At 62.7% G+C, this 24,820-nt stretch overlaps 2 protein-coding genes across 2 annotated transcripts in view; one reads left to right on the top strand and one right to left on the bottom strand.

The window, feature by feature from the left end:
* The window catches only part of RAI1 (retinoic acid induced 1), a 61,342-nt gene extending 45,009 nt beyond the window's left edge, over positions 1-16,333 (top strand). Inside the window, 8 exon segments of the mRNA XM_030957932.1 lie at positions 7,066-12,106; positions 12,108-12,150; positions 12,153-12,215; positions 12,218-12,314; positions 12,316-12,679; positions 13,869-13,962; positions 14,259-14,308; positions 14,670-16,333. Coding sequence (XP_030813792.1) covers positions 7,082-12,106; positions 12,108-12,150; positions 12,153-12,215; positions 12,218-12,314; positions 12,316-12,679; positions 13,869-13,962; positions 14,259-14,308; positions 14,670-14,684 — 5,751 coding nt within the window. The 5' untranslated portion in view covers positions 7,066-7,081 and the 3' untranslated portion in view covers positions 14,685-16,333.
* A 1,033-nt stretch (positions 16,334-17,366) lies between these two features.
* On the bottom strand, positions 17,367-24,606 carry SREBF1 (sterol regulatory element binding transcription factor 1). The gene is given in 20 exon segments (XM_030957933.1): positions 17,367-17,697; positions 18,233-18,344; positions 18,422-18,607; positions 18,850-19,012; positions 19,158-19,290; positions 19,373-19,482; positions 19,554-19,662; positions 19,742-19,910; positions 19,994-20,160; positions 20,259-20,520; positions 20,604-20,788; positions 21,335-21,539; positions 21,908-22,122; positions 22,204-22,318; positions 22,404-22,622; positions 22,700-22,840; positions 22,911-22,984; positions 22,987-23,082; positions 23,214-23,615; positions 24,489-24,606. Coding segments are annotated over 20 exon segments (3,306 nt in total). The 5' UTR covers positions 24,508-24,606; the 3' UTR covers positions 17,367-17,473.
* Positions 24,607-24,820: the final 214 nt, after the last annotated feature.

The following is a 24,820-nucleotide window of genomic DNA, read 5'->3' as shown; positions in this document are numbered from 1 at the left end:
GCTGAGTTTTCCTGGTAGAAAAACAGAATGTGACCAGGGATGAGCCGGAGGGGCTGGACCCAGTGGCACATTCAGAGGAGCTGGGAATGTCCTGGGGGTGACGGGCACCTGTCATCCTTTGGGGTCTCCAGTTCTGTTGGGGATGGGGAGACCCACTGGGGAGGACCCAGACCCTGGGGCTGGGACACGAGCCTGCTCCATTCCCCTGCTCCAGGGCTGGCACTTCCCAGCACCAACACTGGACCCCAGCACAAACCTGGACCACTCTACAGTGGGGAAACTGAGGCACAGCTAGAGAGTGGTCCTGCATCCTAACCAGTGGATTTTCCAGTTCCAGGCTGCTGGGTGGGTGCCAGGTTCTGCCACCAGGTTTGGTGTGGGTTTGCTGGGCCAGCAGGTGCCAGGGGACCACGAGCCATCCCTGTCACATTCCCCAGGGATGCATCCAACCACATCCATGAGCAACCAGCTCATGAGATGCAGACCAGATCCAGGACTGGGATGAGGGTCCTTTCCCTCTTCCATACTTGGGAGAGCTTTTATTTGCTTTTATTTGTTTTTATTTGTTTTTATTTTTTGCTGTAAGCAGCCTGAACCCCTTGGGGCATCAGCATTGCAGAGGAGGGTGCCAAGGGCATGGCATCTGCTCCCTGTCTTTCCTGGCGGGGATGGAGCTTCTGTCCTGCCTCAAGGGGAAACTGAGGCAGGGGACAAACAGGACGTGGGAGAAGAAGGGAGGGTTAATATTAGCGGTCTCCGTAATGATTGGAATGGTTAATTATTATTGGAATTGAAGTGAGTCAGGCCGAGAGCAGGAGGGGAGGGAGGAAGGAAGAAGGATCCCGAGCTGTCAAGCAGAAAATGAGTAAAGAAAAAAACCGTGAGCATGTGGAGAACTGGCCAGGCTGTCACACTGCCCTGTGCTGGCCCCGTGCTGCTCACTTGGGGCGAGGCTGGAGGGCTGGCTGAAGGTCACCACGGTGGTGACAACAACGCCACGGCCACGGCTGTGCCCACTGGTGCCCTGGCACTGTTGTACTGACAGCTCCAGGCAGGACTGCAGCAGGATTTGGGTTTGGAGACTGGGATTGCTGGATCTCCCCTAACCTCAGCTGTGTTTCAGCCTCCTGCAGGGTTGGTTTTCCTTCCCCTCAGAGCCCCAAGGTCGATGACCAGCCGCTGGCTGGGGATCATGTGGAGCCTCACTCCATGGTACATCCGGCCATGAATTTTGCTCTGGAGTGGAACATTGTTCACCTCCAGAGAGGGAATTTGCCCAGGAAGGCTCAGGCTGAGCATCTGTTTTGCTGTGAGCCTCCAGCCTTTTTTTCCCCCCTTCTTTTTTCCTTTTTTTTGCCTTCATATCTTTTTTTTTTCTTTTTATACCTTTTTTCTTTTTCTTTCTCCTTTTCTCTCATTCTTTTCTCTGTGTTTTTCTTTCTTTTTCTCTTTTTTTTTTTCTTTTTCTTTGCTTAATTTTCCTTTTCCCTCTCCTTTTTCCTTCTTTTTTTCCCCTTTTTTTTCTTATTCCCCCTTTTTCTTTCCCTTTTTTTCTTCTTCTTATTCCCCCTTTTTTTTCCTCCCTTCCTTTTCAAATCCTTCCTTACCAACTGACATTTTTCACCACCAAAAAAAACCAAACCCAGCAACTTGCTGTGACTCCCAGAACCTCCCATCATCCTCCCCCAGCCCAACCCTCTGCAAACCTCCCATCCCTGACATCAAGGACCCAACCCCCCCGCTTCCAAAGTAAAGGAGGAAAAACCGAGGGGAGAGAGGCTGGAGCTGGCGGCTGAGCCGGATTTCCATGTGAGGGGATGAGGTTGGGGCGGCCACGGGCTTCCCCTGGCAAGCGCCGGAGGAACCGGGGCCAGCAGAAACGTTGAGTCATGAGTGCGGTTCGCAGGCGGTGGATTTTTTCCCAAGGAAAATTCCTCACCGGGGAGGAGCAGAGCTGGGAGGGGGGGCAGCAGTGAAGGACTGTGGCCCCTAAATGCGACACTGATCTGGGGATGGGGATGGGGATGCATCCCACTGCCATGGGAATTCCCTGGGCAGGTTCCAACCCCCGGGAGGGCGGTTTGGATAAGGGGCGGGGGGGGGACCTGCCCAGGGAATTCCCCAGCAGCTGGATGGGAGGAGCAGCGTGATTTGGGGGGGCTGCGGGAGATGGGGACCCCATCCTTCCTCCTCCTCCTCCTCCTCCTCCTCCTTCCCCACATCCGCCCACCCCCACGCAATGGGCGGCGCAGCCCCAGCTCCATTTATCATCATCTGCGGGCAAGTGAAGTGTGCAGGGAACAGCTGCTCCGCTCGGCTGAGCGCCGAAATGGGGCGGGACGCGGCGCTGGGGGGCTGCCCTGGGGTACCGTAACCCCCCAGTCCCTGCGCTGGGACGGAGCACTGGTGTGGTGGGAGATGCTGGTGGTGATGGGAGGGGTTGGGGAGGGGTATTGAAGGGGTTCGCAGCAGGCAGAGCACTTTATTGGGGTGCACTGGGGCAAGGGTGCACTAATGAGTGCATTGAGGGGATGCACTGCAGAGAGGGTGAATTAAAGGGGTTCAGTGGGGAGGGAGACCATTATTGGGGGGTGCATTAAAGGGGTTCACTGGGGAACAGTGCAGTAAGGGGGGGTGCATTGGGGAGAGGGTGCATTAAAGGGGTTCAGTGAAGGGGGCATTGAAGGGGGGTGCCCTGGCAGCGGGGTGTCTCTGGGGTGCAGGGACAAACAGCAGCAGCTCCACAGCTGCATGGGGGGTTTGTCCCTACCCCGGGCGAGCCCCACGGGTCCCTCTACACTGCTGAGGGGGGGTCTGTCTGTTTTCCATCCCCCCAGTTCCTCTCATTCCCAGCTCCTGAGGCAGGATGCCCTTTCCTGGTCTGTCCCACACACCCCGGCTCCCCCCGCCCGCAGCCTCCCCTTTTCTCTCCTCCCTTAATAATCAAATTCTCCGGAGCACTTTGCGGTGTGGCAGCCAGCCAGAAAGGGTTTCTTTAAACTCCACCAGCTCACAATTAAACAAATCCGGGGCTGACGCTACTCGATAGGCGCTTATTCCCCTCCCTGAGAGCTGCCGGGGGATCCGGGGGGGTCCAATCGCTTCGTTCCCAGCTCCGATAGCACCTCACCGTATGGGGCTGCACCGCTGGGTGTGGGGCAGGGTTGGGAGGGGGTTTGGGGTGGGGAACGGGGGTGTCCGTGGTGCCAGCAGTGCTCTGATGGCGGAGCATCCCCTGCGAGAGCACGCTGCTATTTTTAGTCGCTGAGTCCTTGTTGATGGAGCAGCCGGAGGAGCAGCAGGGCTGGATCAGCCCCCGCGGGATGAGCAGCAGCTGGGAAGGAAGCAAGGCCGGCGTGCAGGGACACGGGGGACGCCTTTTGCCCCATGGGGCTGAGGGGTTGGGGGTCTTGGGTGCTTACCGAGGGTCCCTGCCATCCATGGGAAGTCCTGGGCTGCCTTCAGAGGGCTCTGGATCCGGCCATGCCATGTCCCTGCCAGGCAGGAGGAAGGGAGGAAAGGGGAGAAGGAAGGGAAGGAAGGCAGGCAGGAAAGGCAGGGAGGAAGGGAAGGGAAGGGAAGGGAAGGGAAGGGAAGGGAAGGGAAGGGAAGGGAAGGGAAGGGAAGGGAAGGGAAGGGAAGGGAAGGGAAGGGAAGGGAAGGGAAGGGAAGGGAAGGGAAGGGAAGGGAAGGGAAGGGAAGGGAAGGGAAGGGAAGGGAAGGGAAGGAAAATAACACAAAATCCAGCCCCCATGCACCATCGTGGCCCTGGGTCATACCCTGGCACATCAGGGAGGTGCATCAGGTCCTTGTGCATCCCCCATGAGTGACACGGGCTGTGCTGGGCTGTCTGTGCTCCCCTGGGACCAAGGGCACAGGATGCTCTGGCTGTAGCCAGCATTGAGTGCTGCTCCTTGTGTTCCAGGGATAGGGTTGTGACAGTGCTGGTCACTGTGGTGGCCCCAAGTCCCTGTCCTGTCCCTTCCCAGGGACCCACGCCACGAGCCCTGGCTACAGCACAGCTTTGCCAGAGAGGCAGCTGCAGCCATGCACCAACAGCCCTGTATCGATTCCCATCTCAGAGGCAGTGGCTGGAAACGTCTTCAGGGTCAGGAGAGCACATCCAGCAGGGACGTGGCAGGGACAGTGAGTGGGCAGGGCCCCTGGGGCCCGCCACAGCCACCTCCCTCCCCGGGGGAAGGCTGTAACCTCCCTGCTGTCGACAGCTTGATTTGATGCCATTAAAGCTTTGCTGGGAAACAGCCTGCATCAGGCACAACATCTGGCACGGCCCTTCCCCAGCAACGCCGTGGCACATCCCAAAGCAGAGCTGGCCCCAGGCTCTGCCAAGGGCTCTGGGTGCTGCTGGTGATGAGAGTGTCCCCTGCCAGGGACAGCCTGGTGCCCCACAGGGACATGGGACCGTGGCTCTGGGCTTGTGGGGTTTCAGCTGGAACACATTCCCTCTGTGCATCCCCACCTCTGCGTGCCAGTGACCGATCCTTCCCCTCGCACCATGCGCTTCTGCTCATCCCAACATTGTCCCAGCTGTTTGGAAAATTAACAAGAATTAATTAATAATAATAATTAATTAATAATAATTAATAATAAAGGAGAAAGGGGAGAAAAGCTCCCCCTAAAGCTTCAGCCCAGGGTCTTAAGCTGATTTCATTTTTCAAACCCACTCCCACACAGCATGAAGGGCTCTTGGCTCCCATTAATTCTTCCACCACAGCCCAGGGCTGCCCCATAGCCTGGCTTTGATTTTCCTGCCTTTGTTCCAGCAGCACTGGCACAGGATACCATGCTGTGGTAGGGGCTTTTCTGCCAGCTTTCCAGATTTTTTGGACCCATCTTTTCCATGGAATTCAGGCTTTAGCTGCATCTAGTTGCCCGCAGAGCCTGCAAGATGCAACAGCAATATGTGGCAGTGACATGAAAAACATCCCAAAAGGGGATGGGGAGCAGGGAGGGATGGGGTGCTGGGCTGGTGTGGGTGGCACTGAGCCTGGCTCCAGTGGTGCCCGAGGACATTGTGTGATTGGTGCAGGCCTGAGCAGCTGGTGTTTGTGGAAATAGAATTAAATAAAGCCCTGTGTGTGTGTGTGTGTGTATGTATGTAGATCCCAAAAAGGTGCTGGAGTGTTGCTGGTAGGTGCAGCAAGGAAAAGGGCTGAGCTGGGGCCTGTCAAACCAGCAGTGTGGTTTGTGTGGCTGTGGCAGAACTGCCAGCAAAGGGACCATGTGGTGTTTGGCATGTTGTGGCAGTGGCATGAGCGTGATGGAGGGACATGTGGGGACACACATGAATCCATGTCCTGGCTCAAGGCTGCATGGCACCACAGGGAAGTGTGCCAGGAGCTGGGATGGGCTCGGATAGACGCTGCCAGCACCTATCCCCTCCTCTTGTTATATTCACTGCCTTGATGGAGGCTGAGGGGACAGCACTGGTGTCACCACTGTGTCACTGCCAAGGGAGCAGCACTAAGGTTGAGCCTGGACAGCCACAGACCCTTGGGGCTGCCCTAACCCAGGCTGACAAATCCCTATCTCATCCAGGCTTGCATCCACCCCAGCGCCTTCAACCCACGGGTACTGGGGACAGGCTGCATGCATCCCCCTGCCACCAAACCCTTCATTAGCCCCCACAAGCCACTTGACTGCCTTAAGAGATCAAACCAGTGCCCCAGGTGTGTCCCTGCTCCCAGAGCAAGCGGGCTGAGGAAATGGGGAGCTTTAATGACGCCGGTGGCGAGGCTCGGTAATGACGGCTGCCGGCGGGAGCAGACAGCTTCCAGATGGCATCGCGCCGGGGCAGGGGGATCGCCGGGGCCGGGGGGGCTGCGGGAGGCAGCAGCCGGCAGAGACGGGCAGAGCCAGCAAGTTGAAATGACTTTTTTTGCAGCAGAGCCTGCGGTTCTGGCCCTCCGTGCTGCTGCTTCCAGTAATTAGCCCAATAATTAAAAAGAATGGCGATAAGAGGGGTGTGCAGAGGCGCTCGCAGGATCCCAGCATCCCTGGGGAGGCGTGTGAGAAGGGCGGGAGTGATTTGCGGATGTGAGGGGTGGTGGATGTGTGAAACACAAAGCAGAGGGACCCCGACACGGTGTGGGGGTCACTGCACCAGGTGAGCAGGCAGGGAGGGGTGGGCAGCAGGGATGGGCAGCAGGGATGGGCAGCTTCAGCAGCAGGGGCAGGAGGGTGGCTGAGCCCACTGGAGGTGGGGAGGAGGCAACCAGACCCTGGGCATGGGCAGCATGCTGCGATGCAGGGAGAGGGGATAGAGGAGGATGCAGGAAGCTGCAAGGTGGGGATGCAGTGCCAGGCAGTGTGATGCAGGGCGACATGGCACGATGCAGAGTGATGAGAGGTGACACAGAGCCAGCTGCTGCCATCCAGGGCCGTGCTGTGCGCACGGGTGGGATGCAGGGCAATGGGATGCCATGCAGGGCAACGAGATGCAGGACAATGCAATGCAGGGCAGCACAATGCAGGGGGATGAAGTGCAAGGTGATGTGGTGCAGGGTGATGTGAGGTGAGGCAGGAGGAGGTGATGCAGGGCAATGCAGTTCAGAGCGATGCAATGCAAGGCAACACAATGCAGGGAGTCAAAATGGAAAGCGATGCGGGATGAGGCAAAGCAATGTGATGCAGGGCGATGCAAATCAGGGTGATGAAAGGCAAGGCAACATGGAGCAAGGGCAGGTAGCGTGAGGCGATGCAATGCAGGGCAAATCAGGGCAATGCAATTCGGGGTGATGCAAGGCAACAAGATGCAGGGAGGTGAAACACGAGGTGAGGCATTGGAGAGCAACGCAAGGCCATGCAGGCAATTCAGTGCACCACGGGGTGATGCCAGACAATGCAGGGCAATGCGAGGTGATGCAGCATCACGTGCTGTGTTCCAGGGTGGCTGTGAGTCAATCCCCAGTGGGGCAATGCCCAGCAGCTGAGGTGAGGCGAGGCAGTGATGTCCCCATGGTGCAGGTGACACTGGCCCTCTTGGACCCTGGCCCACCGCGGTGGCGACGCTTCATTTGAATTCTCGCCTCTCTCTCTTCGCAGATAACGAGCCCGCGCCATGCAGTCCTTTCGAGAAAGGTGTGGTTTCCATGGCAACCAGCAGAGCTACCAGCCGACTTCACAAGATACATCACGCCTGGAGAATTACAGGCATCAAAGTCAGGCAGGGCCGAACTGCGAGCGGCAGAGGCTGGTGGCGAAGGAGTACTACAGTCAGCAGCAGCTGCCGTACGCGGGCTATGAGAACAGCGCCGTGGAGAAATACCACCGGGGAAACAAGCAATTAGCGGGGCAGCAGCTGCAGGGCAGGCCGGCCTTTTCCAATTACACCGTGCAGGAGAACAGCCCTTATCCGGCCCGGTATTCTGGGGACGAGAGCCTGCAGGCGTGGGGAGGCCAGCCACAGGCACTGCCCGGTGGTGTGGCCAAGTATGAGGACAACCTGATGAAGAAGACAGTGGCATTGGCAGGTGGGCGGTCGTACCATGAGCCGGCGGCCACCTCGCTGCCCTTCCGGACTCATTTCCAGCAGCAGCCGCAGCAGCAGCAGCAGCAACAGCAGCAGCAGCAGCCGCCCGCACTCCCCTACCCCAAGCTGCAGCGGCAGAAACTGCCCAACGATGTCTCCTCACCCATGCCCTTCTCACAGAGCCCTCACTTCGGGCAGCACTCCCAGTCCTTCCCTGCCTCCTCCACCTACTCCTCAGTGCCAGGGGGCAGCCAGCCGGCACACTCCTACAAGAGCTGCACGGCACCCTCGGGGCAGCCGCCGCTGGAGCGGCCCCTGGGCAGCGCTGCCAGCCTGGCCCCTGGCCCCCGAGTGCCCAACCTGCACGGCTACCAGCCCAACCGCATTGGCTACGAGCAGCCCCCACAGCCGCCACCACAGCCCCCACAGCCACCACCACCACAGCCCCCACAGCCACCGCAGCCCCCGCAGCCCCCACAGCCCATGCAGGGGCGGCACCACGCCTCAGAGACCCTCCACTACCAAAACCTGGCCAAGTACCAACATTACAACCAGCCAGGCCAGACCTACTGCCAGGGCGATGCGCCGCCCGTGCGGACGCCGGAGCAGTACTACCAGACCTTCAGCCCCAGCGCCAGCCACTCGCCGGCTCGCTCCGTCGGCAGGTCCCCGTCCTACAGCTCCACTCCCTCCCCGCTGATGCCCAACCTGGAGAACTTCCAATACAGCCAGCAGCCCCTGAGTGCTGGTGCCTTCCCGGCCGGCATTGCTGACCACAGCCATTTCATGCCGCTGCTGAACCCTTCTCCCACTGACGGGACCAGCCCCGACACTCAATCTGGGAACTGCAAAAACTTGCAGAAGGAGAAGCTGCCCGAAAACCTGCTGTCAGACCTGAGCCTGCAGAGCCTGACAGCACTCACCTCCCAGGTAGAGAACATTTCTAACACTGTCCAGCAGCTGCTGCTCTCCAAAACAGCTGTGCCCCAGAAAAAGGGCATCAAGACCCCAGCGAGGACCCCCGAGCAGCTCAAGGGGCAGCACTGCAGTCCTGAGAGCAGCACCTACTCGGCAGAGCAGGTGGGGACCCCCCTGTCCGACCCGCTGAGCACCCCCCAGTCTGTCCACGCTGAGACACAGGACACTGACTATCTCAGTGGGTCAGAGGACCAGCTGGAGAGGAGTTTCCTGTACTGCAACCAGAACCGCAGCCCTGCCCGCGTCAACAGCAACTCCAAGGCAAAGCCTGAGTCAGTGTCCACCTGCTCTGTGACCTCCCCAGATGACATGTCCACCAAATCAGATGACTCTTTCCAGAGTATCCACGCCACCCTGCCCCTGGAGACCTTCACCAAGTATGTGAGCAATGAACGGGACTGCCCCCGACTGCTCCTCAGCGCCCTGTCCCAGGAGGAGCTGGCTTCTGAGATCATCGTCCTGCAGGATGCCATCAGTGAGAAGGCAGACAAAGCCTGGGCCAACTTGCCCATGCTGGGCAAGGAGACCACAAAGTCCCCCTTCCAGATGGAGAACCACCGGCCAAGCCTGGACTCCATGGTGAAAGGTGCCTGGCCCAGCCAGGGTGACTCCAGCACGCTCACTGAGCCCCTCAAGCTGGACAAAGCTTCAGGGGCCAGCACAGGGAAGGACTTTAGTGAGGAGGTGTACGAGGGTCCCCAGGTGGAGTTCACAGCCACTGAAAGCAAGGATGTGCTGAAGGACACTGCCCCATTGGCCTTCAACTCCAAGCCCAGCATCCCGGCAGCGACGTCCAGCGCGGGAGCCACCGGCTACAGCTGCTACTCAAACACCACCGCCAACTCGGTGGCGTCTGAGAATGCCATGGAGCATTTCGAGTGGCCGGAGGAGAGCCTGGGTGAGGCCTGCCTGCGGTGGAAGGATCTCCAGGCCACCGACCTCCCCAAGGGCTTGTTCCCCAGCAAACTGGTGAGCTCCTGCAAGGAGAAAAAAAATGCCTGTGGCTTGGACCTGTGCGATGGAGAGCAGCCAGCCAAGAGTGAGCCGGTCCAGGACTTTGGCCAGCAGGTGATGGAGGAGGAGGAGGAGACACTGACCTACGATGAAGCAACAAAGGCAGACAGCGAGAGGTGGCTGCAGGACACCCGGCACTGCTGCTCAGCTGGGGACTTTAGTGAGATCCCCATCATCTCCTCGCCGGATCTGAAGGAGTCAGACCTGGAGGCAGAGGAGTACTCCTCACTCTGTGAGCTGGCTGGCTCGGAGCAGAAGTCAGTGACGTACGATGCCTCACCACCCAAGCCCCCGGAGATGCCGGCCGTGCTGTCCTCCAGCGAGGTGCCTGTGTCTGCTGAGGAGACCGTCAGCACAGTGGAGAAGGACAGCTCAGCTCCCACCCCACGCCTCTCTGGCCAGTCTGTCATCCTGCTGGGCCCCGCTGTGGGCACGGAGACCAAGGTGAAAAGCTGGTTCAAATCCTCCCTGCCCCACATCCAGCCTGAGGAGGAGAATGGTGGAGGGGAGACATCCCACCTGGAGGCGGCCGATGCTGAATCCGCCTCATCGGTCATGGTGAAGCAGCAACTCACACCCGAAAACGTGCTGGGGAAGATGGAGCCTGTCTCACGGGGCAAGAGCCTCCGCAACAAGAGGGTCCACTGCCGGCTGCCGGAGGGGGATGGCCCTGGCAGCACCGTGCTGAGTCCATTTGATGAGCTGCCAGCAGCCAGCAGCGTGGCCGGCACCTGCCTGGGGCCAGACGGACAGACGGAGGTACCGAGCAAGAGCACCCAGAGCCAAACCCCCCGGTTTCCAGCCGAGGGGCTGCCGGCACGCATGTGCACCCGCTCCTTCACCGCCCTGGCCGAGCCCCGCGCCCCTGCCCCTCTGGAGGGACTGAAGGCCCCCGCGCACCAGGAGAAGCTGGGGAAGAAGCCCGGCTGCGGCGTGAAGCAGAGGGTGGCTTTCAAAACCAGGAAGCGCAACAGCCGGCCGGCCCCCAGGGTGGTCCAAAACGCCAGCGATGCCACCCTGCTGGTGCCTGGCTTGGTGGCGGCGGAGGAGGTGGCAGGGCCGACATCGCTGGAAGGGGACGCGGTGGAAGCCGGGGAGAGGGACCAGCGGTCCATGATCCTGCGCTCCCGCACGAAGACACAGGAGGTTTTCTACACCAAGCGGCAGAGGGGCAAGAGGGCAGCTGATGTCCGGCTGAAGAACTGCAAGGCGCCCAAAAAGCTCATATCCAACAACCACCTCCCACCTGCCTTCAAGCTGCCAGCACCGGGCAGCCCCCACAAGGAGGGCAAGATGGGTGCCCGGATGAAGCTGCCCAAAGCAGGGCCAGGCGTGGGGGGCAAGATGTCGGAGCGGCCGCTGCATTCACTGAAGAGGAAGTCTACCTTCATCTCCCCCATCCCCAGCAAGAAGAGGAACCTGGTTCTGCGGAGCAACAGCGGTGGTGTGAAGGAGGAGAAGCCAGAGGGTCCCCCCAGCCTCTTCAAGAAGATGCCAGTGGCCAAGAAGGTGAAAGCCAAGCTGCCCCCCAAGAGCTCTGGCGAAGCCATCCCAAAGCCCCCCCTGCCAAAGGAGGCCCCTGATGTCTGCATCAAGATCACCTCCCGGGCAGCCTTCCAGGAGGCCACCAAGACCAAAGTGCTGCCTCCCCGCAAGGGCCGCGGCCTCAAGCTGGAGGCCATCGTCCAGAAGATCACCTCACCCAACCTGAAGAAGTTCACCTGCAAACCAGCAGCCACAGCGGTGGCAGCCACAGTAGCTGCCTATGGCTCCTCCCTGAGCCCGGCTGGGGCGGAGCGGGAGCGGCTGGTGAAGCACAGTGGGGTGGCTGTGGCAGTGGGCGATGCCAGGCTGCCCAAGCTGGGGGCAGCACAGAAGGTGCCCACGATGCCGGTGGCTGAGCCGCTCTGCCGGAACCCCAATGGCCGAGCACCGAAGGGGAAGCCGGGTGGTGGGAAGAAGCTGCCTCATGACGGCTGCCAGGGGGAGGCTTGTGGGTCAACGCCGGGGGCCCAGTCCAGCCCCAACATGGTGGCCAAGAACCTGGGGCTCCTGCCCAAGAAGAGGAACCGCAAGGGCAAAGCAGCAGCGCTGGGCATGACCAAGGCGCCCCTGAGCCCTGCACTGCCACCAGCACTGCCCCGAGAGCGTGTAGCCGGCTCGGGCGGTGCGGAGGAGGCGCCTCGGGAGAAGAAACCAAAGACTGAGGAGAAGGAGGTGGGGAGCAGCGATGGCCCTGCGGAGGGCCGCTCCGCCACCGGGCAGGCGCGGGGGCCGAAGCCGCGGGCCAACCACTCCAACTACAACGGCTACTCCAAGCGGCAGCGGAAGCGCCTGGGCCACGGCAAGGCCAAGGCGGTGCCGGCGCGGTGCAAGAGCCGCGGGAAGCGGCGGCGGCAGCCCCAGCAGGCCCCGCTGCTGCACCCCGCCGAGCCCGAGATCCGGCTCAAGTACATCTCCTGCAAGCGGCTGCGGGCGGACAGCCGCGCCCCGCCCTTCGCTCCCTACGTCCGCGTGGGAGCGGGCGCGGAGAGTTCTCCACCACCTGCACCGTCGTCAACTTCGCCCGGCGACGAGCGCGCGGCTGCAGCGGGGACCCGCCCGGGCCGGGCGCCGCGCGCTGGCGGCCCTGCCCGCCTCCTCCACCATGCACATGGGGCCGGTGGTGTGTCGGCGCTGAGCGCCGCGTGCCTGGTCTGCTGCCTCTGCCGCAACCCCGCCAACTACAAGGACCTGGGGACCTCTGCGGGCCCTACTACCCCGAGGACTGCCTGCCCAAGAAGAAATCCCGGCTGAAGGAGAAGGCGCGGCGGAGGGGCCGGGCGAGGACTCCGCCGCGTGCCCGCGCCGAAGCCGGCGAGCGCCCGCGGGACTGAGGGCGGCTGCGGGAAGGCGGTGCGGCCCGAGGGGGCCGCCGAGGCGGCCAAGCAGAGCTCGCTGCGCTCCAGCCCGCGGGGCATGTTCCGTCGGCTGCAGAGCTGCTACTGCTGTGACGAGAGGACAGAGGGCGAGGAGGCGGCCGAAAAGCCCCGGCGGCACGAATGTCACAAGGCCGAGTCGCCGCCGCAGGAGCCGGCGGGCGACACGCAGGAGCACTGGCTGCACGAAGCCTGTGCCGTATGGACCGCTGGGGTTTTCCTGGTGGCAGGGAAGCTCTATGGGCTGCAGGAGGCTGTCAAGGCGGCTGCCGACCTGGTAAGAGCTCGGCCGCACGCCCCAGGCGGCATCGTCCGCTGGCCTCCTTCAGCCAACGCCATTGCCGTGTCTGCGCCTCCGGTCGGGATGGAAATTGATAGTTCTGCCCTGGGAGAGCAGGGCAGGGGCTCAGCACCGTGAGCCCTGCTGGGTGCCTACGAGATTTGAGCTGCTGCGTCTCTGATAGCACCTGAACTCACCCTTTTAGACACAGAAATAACCTGCAGTTTATGTTTTAGGAAGGCAAAAGGTTATGTTTCGGGCCCCCCTGGGATTATTGCATCCCCTGGCCCAGCTGTGTGTTGCACAGGGTGGCTCAGAGCAGGACAGATGCCACAGGGTGGGAGATGAAAACGGGCACAACGCAGCCTGGTGCCACCGTGATGGGCAGCAGGGGAAGGGGAGCTGGAGGGAGGGGATGACCCTGCCCTGCTTCTCTCTGCAGTGGTTGGAGCAAGATGTGAGCAAAGCAGGGAGGTTGCTGAAGGGGATGAGAAGTTGTGCTGGCACATTCCTGGAAGTGTTCAGAGCTGGATGGGGATTGGAGCAACCTGGTCTAGTGGAAAGTATTTCTGCCTGTGGGAGGGGGCTGGAACGAGATGAGTTTTTTGCAGGTCCCTTCCACACCATTCTGGGATTCTTGATGTGGATTTTTAGTGCTGGGGAGAGGAAGGGGACAGCCTCCCATCAGAGGCTGTGCGGGGGGTTTCCAGCAAGTCCTCCAGTGCCAGGTTTGGGGGCTGGCTGTATTCCCAAGCCTGTGTGCTCATTTCATGGCTTTCTGGAGGCTGCTGCCCTCACCACAGAGCCAGGTGCTCCCATCCCTGCAGCACATGCTGGGGACAGGGCAGGTAGGGCACAACCCAGGTCATGTCCCTTCCCCTCCTGCCCCAAGGAGTATGACTATGGGCTCGGTGTCATCCAGGGGAGAGGTATGGCAGGTAGAAACCTCGTGCATGGCTGCAGACAACCCAGTGACAGGCATGGTGTGGTTCACAGTGCGCTGGCACGGGAGGAAGGATGTTGCCTGGGAGAGGCCAGGAGGGGCTGGAGAGGATCAGGGACACACCCGTGTTGCCCTCGCTCTGGGGCTGTCGTGGTTCTCTTCCTCTGTGCTGGGCTTTGACAGGGTCTCTCTGTCTCTCCACATCTCTCCTTCCCTGCTCCGAACTCCTGGGTGCGTGTACAGAAGTGCTCGAGCTGCCAGCAAGCAGGAGCCACCGTGGGCTGCTGCCAGAAGGGGTGTCCCCACACCTACCACTACGCGTGTGCCATCGACACAGGTGAGCCCGGCCACAGGGATGGGACTCGGGGTCCTGGGCACTCTGACCCACCTCAGTGCGGGGCCCATTGCTCCGGGGTCAGGGGCTTGTGGCTCTCTGGCTTGCCTGGGTGATGCCCACTGTGCTGGTGGCACTGGCAGGTGTCACAAGCTTGTCTGGCCTCAGCTGAGCCCTTCACACAAACGCTGTGGCTGGTGGGTGGCTGTGGGCTGGGGGACACTGCATTTCCCTCACTCAGGGCCAGCTGCCTCGCAGTGCAGGCTGTCCCCTGACACATCGTTGTCCTCTCCTCGCAGGCTGCTTGTTAACTGAGGAGAGCTTCTCTCTGAGATGTCCCAAACATAAGGTAAGCCAGAGCCCCCTGTGCACCCCCCTCTGCAGCTCCCTGTGGCTGGAGGACCCCAAATTCCTGGGGATGCCCATCCTGGATGCTCAGCTCTGTGTGGGCATCACATTCCTGGGGGTATCAGGTGTGCCAGCCACTGGGTGCTGCTGGGTCTGGGACACCCCAGCCAGGTCTGAGGGGTCTTATCCCCTTCCCTGAGCATGGATGAGGTGGTGAACGATAGCTGAACCCCTTCTCAAAGCACTGCGTGCCGGGTGGATGCTCGATTGGCGGGGGTGGGTGGGGGGCGATGAGGATAACCCAGGGCCACCCCTCCGCCTCCGACGTGATCCCAGGGCTGACCCCTCCGTTCTCCCTGCAGAGGCAGCCGGTGTAGCGCCCGCGGGCACCCGCCCCGCCGCCAGCGAGGGACCGGCAGAGGAGGCAGCGCCTGGAGCAGAGCGGGGCCGGGCCGGGCCGTACCGGGGACCCCCCGAGCCCGTGAGCGCCCCGGGACCCCCCGAACCCGCTCCGGGCGGGCGGAGCCAGCGCCGGGTTTTCCCTCCCGCCGGGTCCCGGTAAAACCCGGTCTGGATCCGCGGGGGACGGATCGGGATCCCCCACCCGCGATGGCTGCACAGGGGGGCCGGGGGTGTCCGTGTACGAGGGGGGGTCCCGGCGATGTTGTCTTACTGTGGGGCCAACGGACCCTCCGTGGGTCCCGGCTCTCAATATCACACTGATCTGATCTGAGATGTTGCCTTCAGCAAACCTCATGGTGTCTGTATATAGTTCAGCGAAGAAGAGGATTAAAAAAAAAAGACAAAAAAAGACCCAAAAAAAAGAGAAAAATGAGAAAAATTAGGAAAAAAGAAAAGGGCAAACAACGGCCTGCTGTTTGAAACACCACTCTGCTTTTTCTGTTTCATTCTTCCATCTCCTGTTTGCCCCCACCCACACCCAGGGTGCTGGGGGGATAAGGGTGCTTGGCCAGGCTGGTGGGCACCCACCGGGCTGCCCCTGCCCCGCTCCCAAACCCCAAACCCTGACTCATTGCAGCCCCACCCTCCCGCTCCATGCGTCGCTGGCACTGCTGGGCTGGGGACACCTGGTCCTGCTGTCCAGGACACCCCAAAACCCACCCTCCTGCCTGTGCTTGGCCTCACCAGCACCCCTTCTGTGGCTCCTCTCATGGGGTGCTTGTGCTGAACCCCACAGCTCTGCGTGCTGAGCTGGAGGAGGAGGAGGAGGCATTTGCTTCCTCCCTCCACCTGGGCCTGGCTCACCCCTCACTGCCCTGGATTTGCTCAACTCCCTCAACTTTTGCTTCATGGCCACCTCAGTGGAGCTGGGGGACTGCCCAGCACTTTGGTGACCCCTGCCCACCTCCCCAGGCTCCACAGCCCATCTTTGTGTCACCCTGACACAGGCAGCAACCAGCCCAGGGTGACCCAACTCCAGATCTCATCTACAGACAGCCACTGGCTGTCCCCCAACCTCTGCAGCGTCCTGCAAAGGGGGACACACTGCTGGTCCCATCCATGTCCCCACAGAGCCAGCGCCACATGTCCCCAGCACCTCTTGTGTCCCCTCCATCCCACCCACCCCAAGGTTTGCTGGCCACACAATGTCTGTTGTTTCAGCAGCTGCCTCGGACACAGGAGCAAAAAACAAAAAGAGGAGGTGAGAAAAAAAAATTTAAAAGGGAGAAATAATAATAATAATTTTAAAAAATTAATTTAAAGAAAAAAAATCCTGTGTCCTTGGCAGTGTTGCCTGAAATCTGGCTATTTTTAGTGACATCTTGTACATATGACTGTAAAATGGTAAACCGTGTGTATTATATATTGCCTCATTATATAGTGTATATATATGTATACATATACATATATATAATATATATGAAGACTGTAAATGTTAAGACTAGTGTTCTTATTAGTATATTGCTTCACACTGAAGATTGTGTGTAACAAGCTGTTTCTAAAAGATGTTTATTTTCCTTAAGAGTAAAAAAACAGGTCATTGCATTCAGAGCGTCAATAAAGATACAACGATTGTTTTGGAAGTACGTGGTGCCCTGCTTGTGGCCTCTCTTTATCCTTGGGGGGCTGCTGGGGTCCCCCCCGGGCTGTGACAGCCCCTGCCTCGTCCTTTGTACCCAAGGGTCTTGCTAGAGGGGAAGGGGTGTGGGGACAGCATCCCTGGGACACCACGGGGTGAAGAGGGGGTGTTTGGGGTCCCTCAGCACCCAGTGTCCCCATCCCTGCCACCCCATCCCGTGCAGCCCTGTGGGGACAAGGTGACCACAGCTGTGGGGGGCTTCTTGCCCCCCCACTTTTGGTGCCAGTCCCCCTCCAATCCAGCACACACCAGTATAAATAATCAGCTTTAATTGTCTGTACAAAACTCTCCAACTATGAAAATACCGTTTAAAAAGGGAAAAGGGCGAGTGGGGGGAGGCGAGGGGAGGGGTCTATGTACAAGAGGGGGTGAAGCAAGGACACAGGGGCGCCCACCAGCCCCCCAGGAGCCCCGTGCCACCCTGCCAGCCCTTCTCCCAAAGCCTGTCCGTGCTCCGGGGGGATGGCAGCTCTTAATGGGGGGGAGGGGGATCAGTGCTGGGGAGGAGGGGGTCGGGCGGGGGTCCCCTCTTGCCTGCCGTGGGCATGGCTGGGCAGGGGGCACTCCCCGCTGCTGTGGGGCCGCGCCTGCAGAAGCGAGCCCCGAACCCAGGGGGTCCTGCAGCAGGGGGACCCTCGGGGGCCGGGCAGAGACCCCGGGGTGGGGGGGGGTGCACGGAGGGGCACAGGTGACACGGGGGGATGCGGGTGGCACCGGGGGGGGCGGGTGGCACCGGGGGTCGCTGCGCGCGTGCGGTGCCCTGCAATACTGCGACAGTGTCACTAGAGGGCCCCACGGGCCGTCCCCACGCGGGCTGGGGACACGGACACGGCCGGGGGGGGCGGGGAGCCCACCCAGGGCACCCCCCGTGGGGCTGCCCCACGCTGCGACCCCCACCCCGCACCCCCGCACCCGCCAGGCATCATCCGACCCCTCCCCACCCCCCCCTTCACCCCCCAAACCGCTGCCTAACGTCACCCTGCGGGGAAACTGAGGCACGGCCTCCCGCCACCCTGCATTCCGCACCCACGGGGGGTGGCGGGGGGCTGGCGGCCCCTTCCCCACCTATCCCGACGTGACGGTGGTGCCGCTGCCCAGCTTGATGATCATCTGCTGGCAGTCGTGCAGCGTGCGGCGGTCGCCCAGCTTGTCCAGCGTGCGGGCGGCCTCGGCCAGCATCCCCACGCGCTGGCCCGGGCCCGCCAGGAAGCTGGGCGGGAGGTAGCAGCAGGCCAGCAGCAGCGCCTCGGCGTGCTCCCGGGCCGTGGGGTGGCTTTCTGGCTCGCCAGCTGCAGGGGACAGAGCCCAGGTCAGCACCCAGGGCAGCCATGGAAGTCACTGAATAAATCTTGGGGGGATCGCACGGGGATGGGGTTATTGGTGCCATCACCAGTGGAGGGCTGGGAGCTCAGGTGGCCCAGCTCTTGGGGTGCTGCAGGTGGGGTGTCCCACCCGCTGACCCACCATCTGTGGGGCTGGAGTGCTGCAGGTGGGAAAAGGGGTGTCCCACCCTATGTCTCACCCCATATCCCATCATCCAAGCTTGCTGTGGGTGCACAATGGGGTTTCCCGCAACCCAACGCTCATGGGGGCTGCTGTAGGTGTGGGGCCGGGTGCCCCACCCCATTTCCCATCCTCCAAGGTGGTGACAAAGGTATCCCACCCCATGTGCCACCATCCAAGTGCTGGGGTACTGTGAGCGCACAGCAATGTGTCCCACCCCTGTCCCACCACATATCCCACACCCTGGGCTGCTGGGGTTCTGCCCGTGAGGAGTGAGGTGTCCCACCTCATGTCCCACCCCATGTCCCACCCCGTGCCCACCTGTTTTGCTGCCCTGCACCCCTCTCCTCCTCAGGCTGCGGTCCAGCAGCTGGTGGGTGCGCGTGGGGCTGGCCCGGGCCATCAGCCTGGCAGTGGCTTCGTGCAGGAACACCTGGATGGGGGGGCACAGTGAGCACAGCCAGGTGCGGGGCACCGGGGCACCCTGCAGGTGACAGGAGGGGGGCTCACCCGGCGCATGGCGGGGCGCAGGCTCTGTGCCAGGCGCCGCAGGCTGCTCAGGTCCTGCTGGAAGCCGCGGAGCTCCAGGGCGGACGCCTGGTAGAGGCAGCTGCGCTGCTGGCTCGCCCCCATCTGCTGCTGCCACAGGTTGGTGCGGGTGACCAGCAGCAGGTCACAGAGCAGGAGCTGCACTGCCTGCGGGGACAAAGGGAGCGGGGTGAGCCGGGGGTGGGACAGACAGACGGACGGGGGTGCAGAGGAGGTGGCTGCGGGCAGGCGCTGCTGCGCGGGACCCCCGCCGGGCTGCATGGCAGGGGCATTGCACTCCCAGTCTGACACATGCAATGCAACTACAATGCACCCCCGCGAGGGTCGGGGGCACCTCCCGCCAGGGCTGGCGGCCGGCGGCCGCCTCGTCGCTCCCCAGCCCAGCTCACCTTGTCGATGGTGCCCTTGGGGGGGCTGCCCAGCTCCAGGCTCTCCCGCAGGCAGCTGCTGGCCTTCTCACAGTGGCCCAGGGTGGCCTGGCTCCCGTCCTGTTTGCTCAGCAAGGCACGGACAGCTCGGAAAGAGTGCAGGGCAGCACGGGGAAGGGGCTTCCTGCAAGGTGGAGGGGGCACGGTGAGCTCCTTTCTCAACACACACCAGGTACTGCAAGTGCATTCAGCAAGGCCGTGCCAGTCCAAGGGGGATGGGAGACATGCAGTGAAGTGCCACCCCTGTCCCCAATGTCCCCAGCACTCACTCAGAGCTCTGCAGTGCCCGGGGCATGGTCTCCACCAGCGGGTAGAGGCGCTCAGCCCCCTCCTCATCTCCCTGCAGCCAGTGGATAACGATGCCGATGAAGGACGCCCACCACTTGGACACGGGGTCAGTGCCTGCAGGGTGGGAGAGACACAGGAGCAGGGGGTTTCCACTGCCATGGCCCCCCACATGAAATGTGGGACACGCCAGCCTCACCTGTGACAGCCGCCAAGCCGGAGGTGATGGAGGGTGTGGGGCCAGGTGTGCCACTGACATCCGAGCAGCCATTGAGCAGCTGGAGGTACTCGAGGGCATCGGAGAACCGCCTGTGCAAAGGGGCTGTGAGGGGGCTGCCCCACGGCAGGCAGGGGGAGAAGGTGCCCACGCCAGCACTCACCCCTCTCCCTGGGCAGTGGGACGGCCGGGCTCAGGCATGGCCACGCAGCACAGCGCCTTCTCCAGGAGGTGCTCACGGAAGAGCTGGGTCACCTGGGCCAGCGGGTCCACTGGGGCACAGAGGTGAGGTCAGCAGGTACACCACACCCCAAAATGGGGGCTGTGGGGGGTTTGGGAGCTTGGGGTCACCTGGGTTGCCGGCGGAGCTGTAGATGGTTTCCCTGGGGACGCCCTTGACTGCCCAGTCCCCGTCAACAAAGAAGCGGTGGCCCAAGGGGTGACAGAGCCACTGCATGGCGGGGGGCACGGCCCCGCCGTGGGACAGGGCCACACGCCGGGCACTGCAGAGGAAGGGACGCTGCGGGGAGAGCAGGGAGTCAGGAAGGACCTGAGATTCCAATCCCAGGGGACACAGGGGACACCCCAGTGCCCCGCACTCACCGCCAGGAAGTGGAAGCAGCGGTGCAGGCTGGCCTTGATCCGCAGAGCAGCCGCCACATAGATCTCAGCCAGGGCTGCCACAGAGATGGCGTCACCGGCGCACTCAGCCAGGTTGACAGCGCTCAGGGCCAGGTTGATGGCCAGCAGATGTCCCCCAGCCTGCTTCCCTATAAGAATGGGGACAGGAGGCTCAGCCATGGGGTCAGGGGGTTGTGGGGACACGCACAGGGGTCCCATCCCTCAGCCCCACGGCGCGGGGCCGTACCGGCGAGGTGCAGCTGGTGCAGGCGGTGATAAGCCATGGCAGCGTCGCGGGCGCTCTGGCGAACGTGGGCAGGGGGCGGGGGGTCCGGGCGCAGCCCCCCGGCACGGGCAGCCAGCCAGCGACCCACCCAGAGGCGCTGGAGCAGGTGGCGCAGGAGGGTCCAGAGCAGGCTGCAGGCCAGGTCCCCGTGGGACGCCGGCAGCGGCCGCCCCAGCGCCCCGAGCGCCGTGCGCAGGTGCTGGGCCCCCTGCGCGAAGTCTCCCTGCACCCGAGAGACACGGTCAGTGTGGGCAGGAGGAGGGACAGGGCAGGGGGGACAGGGGACATGGGGCTCATGGGACGTACCCGGTCAAGGTCGAGGTCGGCCTGCCGGCGGTGCCGCCAGAAGAGGATGGAGGGCTCGGAGTGGGGGCGAGTGACGGGCTCCCCGCAGACAAAGAGCCGCACCACCGCGCCCAGCACCAGCGCCACGTTCAGGGCCCAGAAGGCCAGTGTGGGCCACAGCCACTGCGTCCACCCCCATGGGTCCTCTGTGCAGGGATGGGGTCAGCAACACCCCGCCAGTGCCGCCCTGTGCCCACCCCAGGGTCTCCATCCAGTGGCCTTCATCCCACATCCACCAAAGAGCCTCCACCCAGTCGTGTCCACCCCAACAGATTCCACCCCAATGGTCTCTGCCTCACACTCATCCCAGGATATCCATTCTGGTGGCCTTAACCCTGTGCCCATCCCAGCAGCATCCACCCAATAGCCTCTGCCCCATGTCCATCCCAATCATCTCCCATCTCAGACCTAGCCCAAGACCCCTCTCCTGATGGCCTTCACCCCTGTCCACCATGATCACCTCCACTGTGACAGTCACCACTCTGATGCCCCCCATCCCAGCAGTCTTCACCTCATGCCAACCCCAACAGCCTTGAGCCAGGTAACTCCTACCATACACCCACCCCAACATCCTGCCCCTTGATGGTCTTCACCTCAACAGCCTCTAGCCCTTGCCCACCCTGACAACCTCCACCCCACACCCATCCCAACAACCTCCATCCCAACGTCCCCCACCCCAGACCAGAGCTTACCCAGAGTGCCAGACTGAGCCATGATGCTCCTGCCGGGACCAGCGGTGTCCTGGCTCCCCAGGGGGGCTGGGGAGGCAGAACCCCGGAGCAGGGAGGCCAGGGGGTTGAAGGAGAGGCAGAGGAAGACGAAGGCACAGAGGGCCATGCGGGAGCGGTCCAGCATTCCCTGGCTGCTGGGCGAGGGTGGTGGGTGCTCCTGCTTCACCTGCACGGGCAGAGCTGCTGTGAGCCTGGGACATGGGCGTGGGCGTGGGGTGGTGGGCACAGGCATGGGATATAGGGCATGGGATATAGGGCATGGGATAAAGGGCATGGGATAAAGGACAGGGTGATGAGGCACAGGCTGGAGTACAGGGGCATGGATTTCAGGGTATAGGCATGGGGCACAGAGCACATTTTAAGGTAGAACAAACTCCACCCAGCTCCAAATCATGTGAGGAGCAGCCTCAGAGAACAAGACCAGGGCTCTCAGCTCTTTCCCCATCTGGTACACTTTGCCCTTGGCACCTCCTATGTGAAGCAGCAGACCCCTGCCCCACTCAGGGCAGGCAGATCCCCCCAGCCCTCCCTCACCTTGCCATGGGCACAGAGGGGGCTCTCAGGCTCTGAGTCGCTGCTGCTGCTGTTGCTGCTGCCACCGCTGAGTGAGAGTGGGCTGCTGTGGGATGGTGAGCCCACGTCCGAGGGCGGCGGTGTCAGCATCTCCATCACCTCTGCCTTCGCCACCTCCATGGGGGCCTCTGCCTTGGCCCCCCGGATGCAGTGGGTCCCCAGGTCCTTCACAGGCTCTGCAGGAAGCAGAGTAAGCTGATGGCTGCCTGGGGGCATGGAGCCGAGCCCCCCACCCCAAGAGCTGCCCTTCCACTCACGGTTCTTCTGCATGGCCATCTTCAGGGCGAGGTTCTCCTGCTTCAGCTTCTGGTTGCTCTGCTGCAGGAAGCGGATGTACTCGATAGCCTTCCTCAGGATCGCTGACTTGTTGAGCTGCCGGTGGGCCAGGACAGTTCAACCCAAATTCCGGGCCAACCCCCCCATTGCCCAGCCCTGCCCCACCAAGCCCTGCTCCCACCTTGGCCTCGGTGCCCACCACCAGGTCCTTGAGCTCCACGATCTTGTCGTTGATGGAGGAGCGGTAGCGCTTCTCGATGGCGTTGTGGGCCGTGCGCTTCTCGCCGCGGCTCTGCAGCAGCGCCGGTTTCCCGCTGGGCGCCAGCCGGTTGATGGGCAGCTTCTCCGCATCCACCACCAGCGGCACCGTGGCCAGGATGGTCCCTCCGCTCACCAGCGCCTGCAGGGTGCAGGGTGGGGTCAGGGATGCTCCTGACGCTTCTCCCCACCTTGCAGTGCTCCGGGGGTGTCACCTACCGGCACCTGGAGCGGGGCGGCCGAGCCGCTGGCGCTGGTGGCCAGGGAGGCGATGGTGGAAGTCTTGGCACTGCTGGCGTCTGTCTTGACGGCCGTGAGCAGCAGGGAGTCAGCCTTGATGAAATGGGGCTGCAGGAGAACCTGAGGGGCACTGGAGGTCAACAGGACTCTGGGGGTCACCGGGACCCCCCAGGCCTGGCGCTGGGCTTACCGGCACTGACTGGATCTGCGGTGACACAGACTGGGTGCTGGGGGCGGCAGCGGGGGCCAGGAGCTGCTGGGGGCCATGTTCTGCACGGGGCCAGGCAGTGTCACGGGCTGGCTGGGTTGTGGGGTGGGCAGAGGGCTCGGCAGGGTCTGCCCCGCACTCCCAGGCTGCACAGCTGGGCGTGGAGCAGAAGACAGCGTTAAGAGAGCCCCTGGCACCAGCCCCATCCTGCAGGGACACATCCCCCCTCCAGCAACAGCTTCGCCCTGGGAGCCCCGATCCCCCCCTGCACCCTCAAATGCTCACCTGAGAAGCTGTGCTGGTTCTGGTAGCCCACCAAGGGCTGGGGACTGAACGGGCTGGGGGACGCAGGGACGAAGCTGGGGGCCAGCATGACGCCGGGCTGGGGCTGGGGCTGGGGCTGGGGCTGGCTGCTGGGCACCACCGACGGCTCCTCCTTGACCCCCAGGGACGGCGCCGGCAGCAGCGGGGCCGGGGGCGGCGGGGTGAAGGCGCCCATGCCGGGGGGCCCCGCGAAGGCGCTGCCGGTGGGGGCGGTGGGGGGCGGCTTGCTGGGAGCCAGGAAGGTGTTGAGGGTGCCCGGCGTGGAGGGAAGCCCCGGGGGCACAGCGCTGTCCGGGGCACTGAACGGTGAGTCGAACAAGCCCGAGAAGTCATTGTCCGGCGTGTTGATCAGCTGCAGCATGTCTGTAAAACACACCCCCAGTGCCGTCAGCCGCTGCCCTGCACCTCCCAAGGCGGCCTTGGGCTGGTCCCGTCCTGCCCTCCCCGCGGTGTAGCATTTAGGGGGCAGATCCCCATAATCCAGAGGCAAAATTCCCTGGGAGACCATGAATCTGCTGTGCCCTGTTCCTCTCAGCCTCCCACCCATCCCATTGGGGAAAATGAGGCACGGCACTCAAAACGAGGGTGTCAGGGCTTGGCCAGCAGCAGTCAGGGGGTTTCAGCCTGATCTGGGAATGGCAGGGCACATCTCAGGGTGTCTCTGATATTGAGGGGGGCTTGTGCCAGCTCATTCATTCATTTATTCTGTCCTGGGAACCCCGAGAATCCCCAGATCAGCCCCGGTATCAGGGGAGGGGGTGCTCAGGCTGGGACAGCGGGGTGGCACCCCCGGGATGTGCCAGACCCCAGTGCCAGGTGTGTTTGATCACAACAGCCCTCGGGAGGGCAGCTGGGCAAGCACGGGGCTAAAACAGCCTGAGGGGGGGTCTGTCCCATCAGTGGCACCTCGGGGTCTCTGTGACACCTCCCCTGAGGTGTCCTGGGATGCTCCCACCATGTCCCCATCCCGGTACCCCCGGCACATCCCACCGGGGGCACACAGACCCCAGCACACCCCACACTCCGCTACCCCCAGGCTCATCACCCCCCCTGTACGCACAGACCCCGGGACACCCCCAGGGCACCCCCCAGGCACACACCCCGGGATGTCCCCACCGAGCCACACAGCCCCCGGACACCGCCCTCCACACGGGGTGCAGCCTCCGAGAGGAACCACGGCGGTGACCCCGCCAGACGAGGAAGAGGAGGAGGAGGAGGCTGGAGAGGCGGGGGTACCTTCAAAGGTGCACTCCATGGAGGTGGGAGCGGAGGAGGTTGCAGCCCCCGCTCAGCCCCGTGCCCGGCAGCGAAGAGGCCCCGGGATATTTTAAAGCCATGTTCTCGCCTCCTCCCCGGCGCCCTCCCCGCGCCAGGGCTGGAGCGCGGCCGGGGATGGGGTGATGCGACTCCGCCAATCGCCGCCCGCGCGCCCGCCGGCCGCCCCCGGACAGCCCCCGGCGCCCAAGGTGAGCCCGGCACCGCCGGGTTACTCGCGGGCACTCGCCGCCAGCCGCCCGCGGTTACTCGGGGTCACCCCTCCGTTACCCCCTCTGCCCCATCGCCCCCCT

This window comes from Camarhynchus parvulus, chromosome 14 (genome assembly GCF_901933205.1).
Source record: "Camarhynchus parvulus chromosome 14, STF_HiC, whole genome shotgun sequence".
Classification (NCBI taxonomy): domain Eukaryota; kingdom Metazoa; phylum Chordata; class Aves; order Passeriformes; family Thraupidae; genus Camarhynchus; species Camarhynchus parvulus.
Note: the sequence above shows the minus strand (reverse complement) of the source record. Positions and strands in the feature narration are given on the sequence as shown.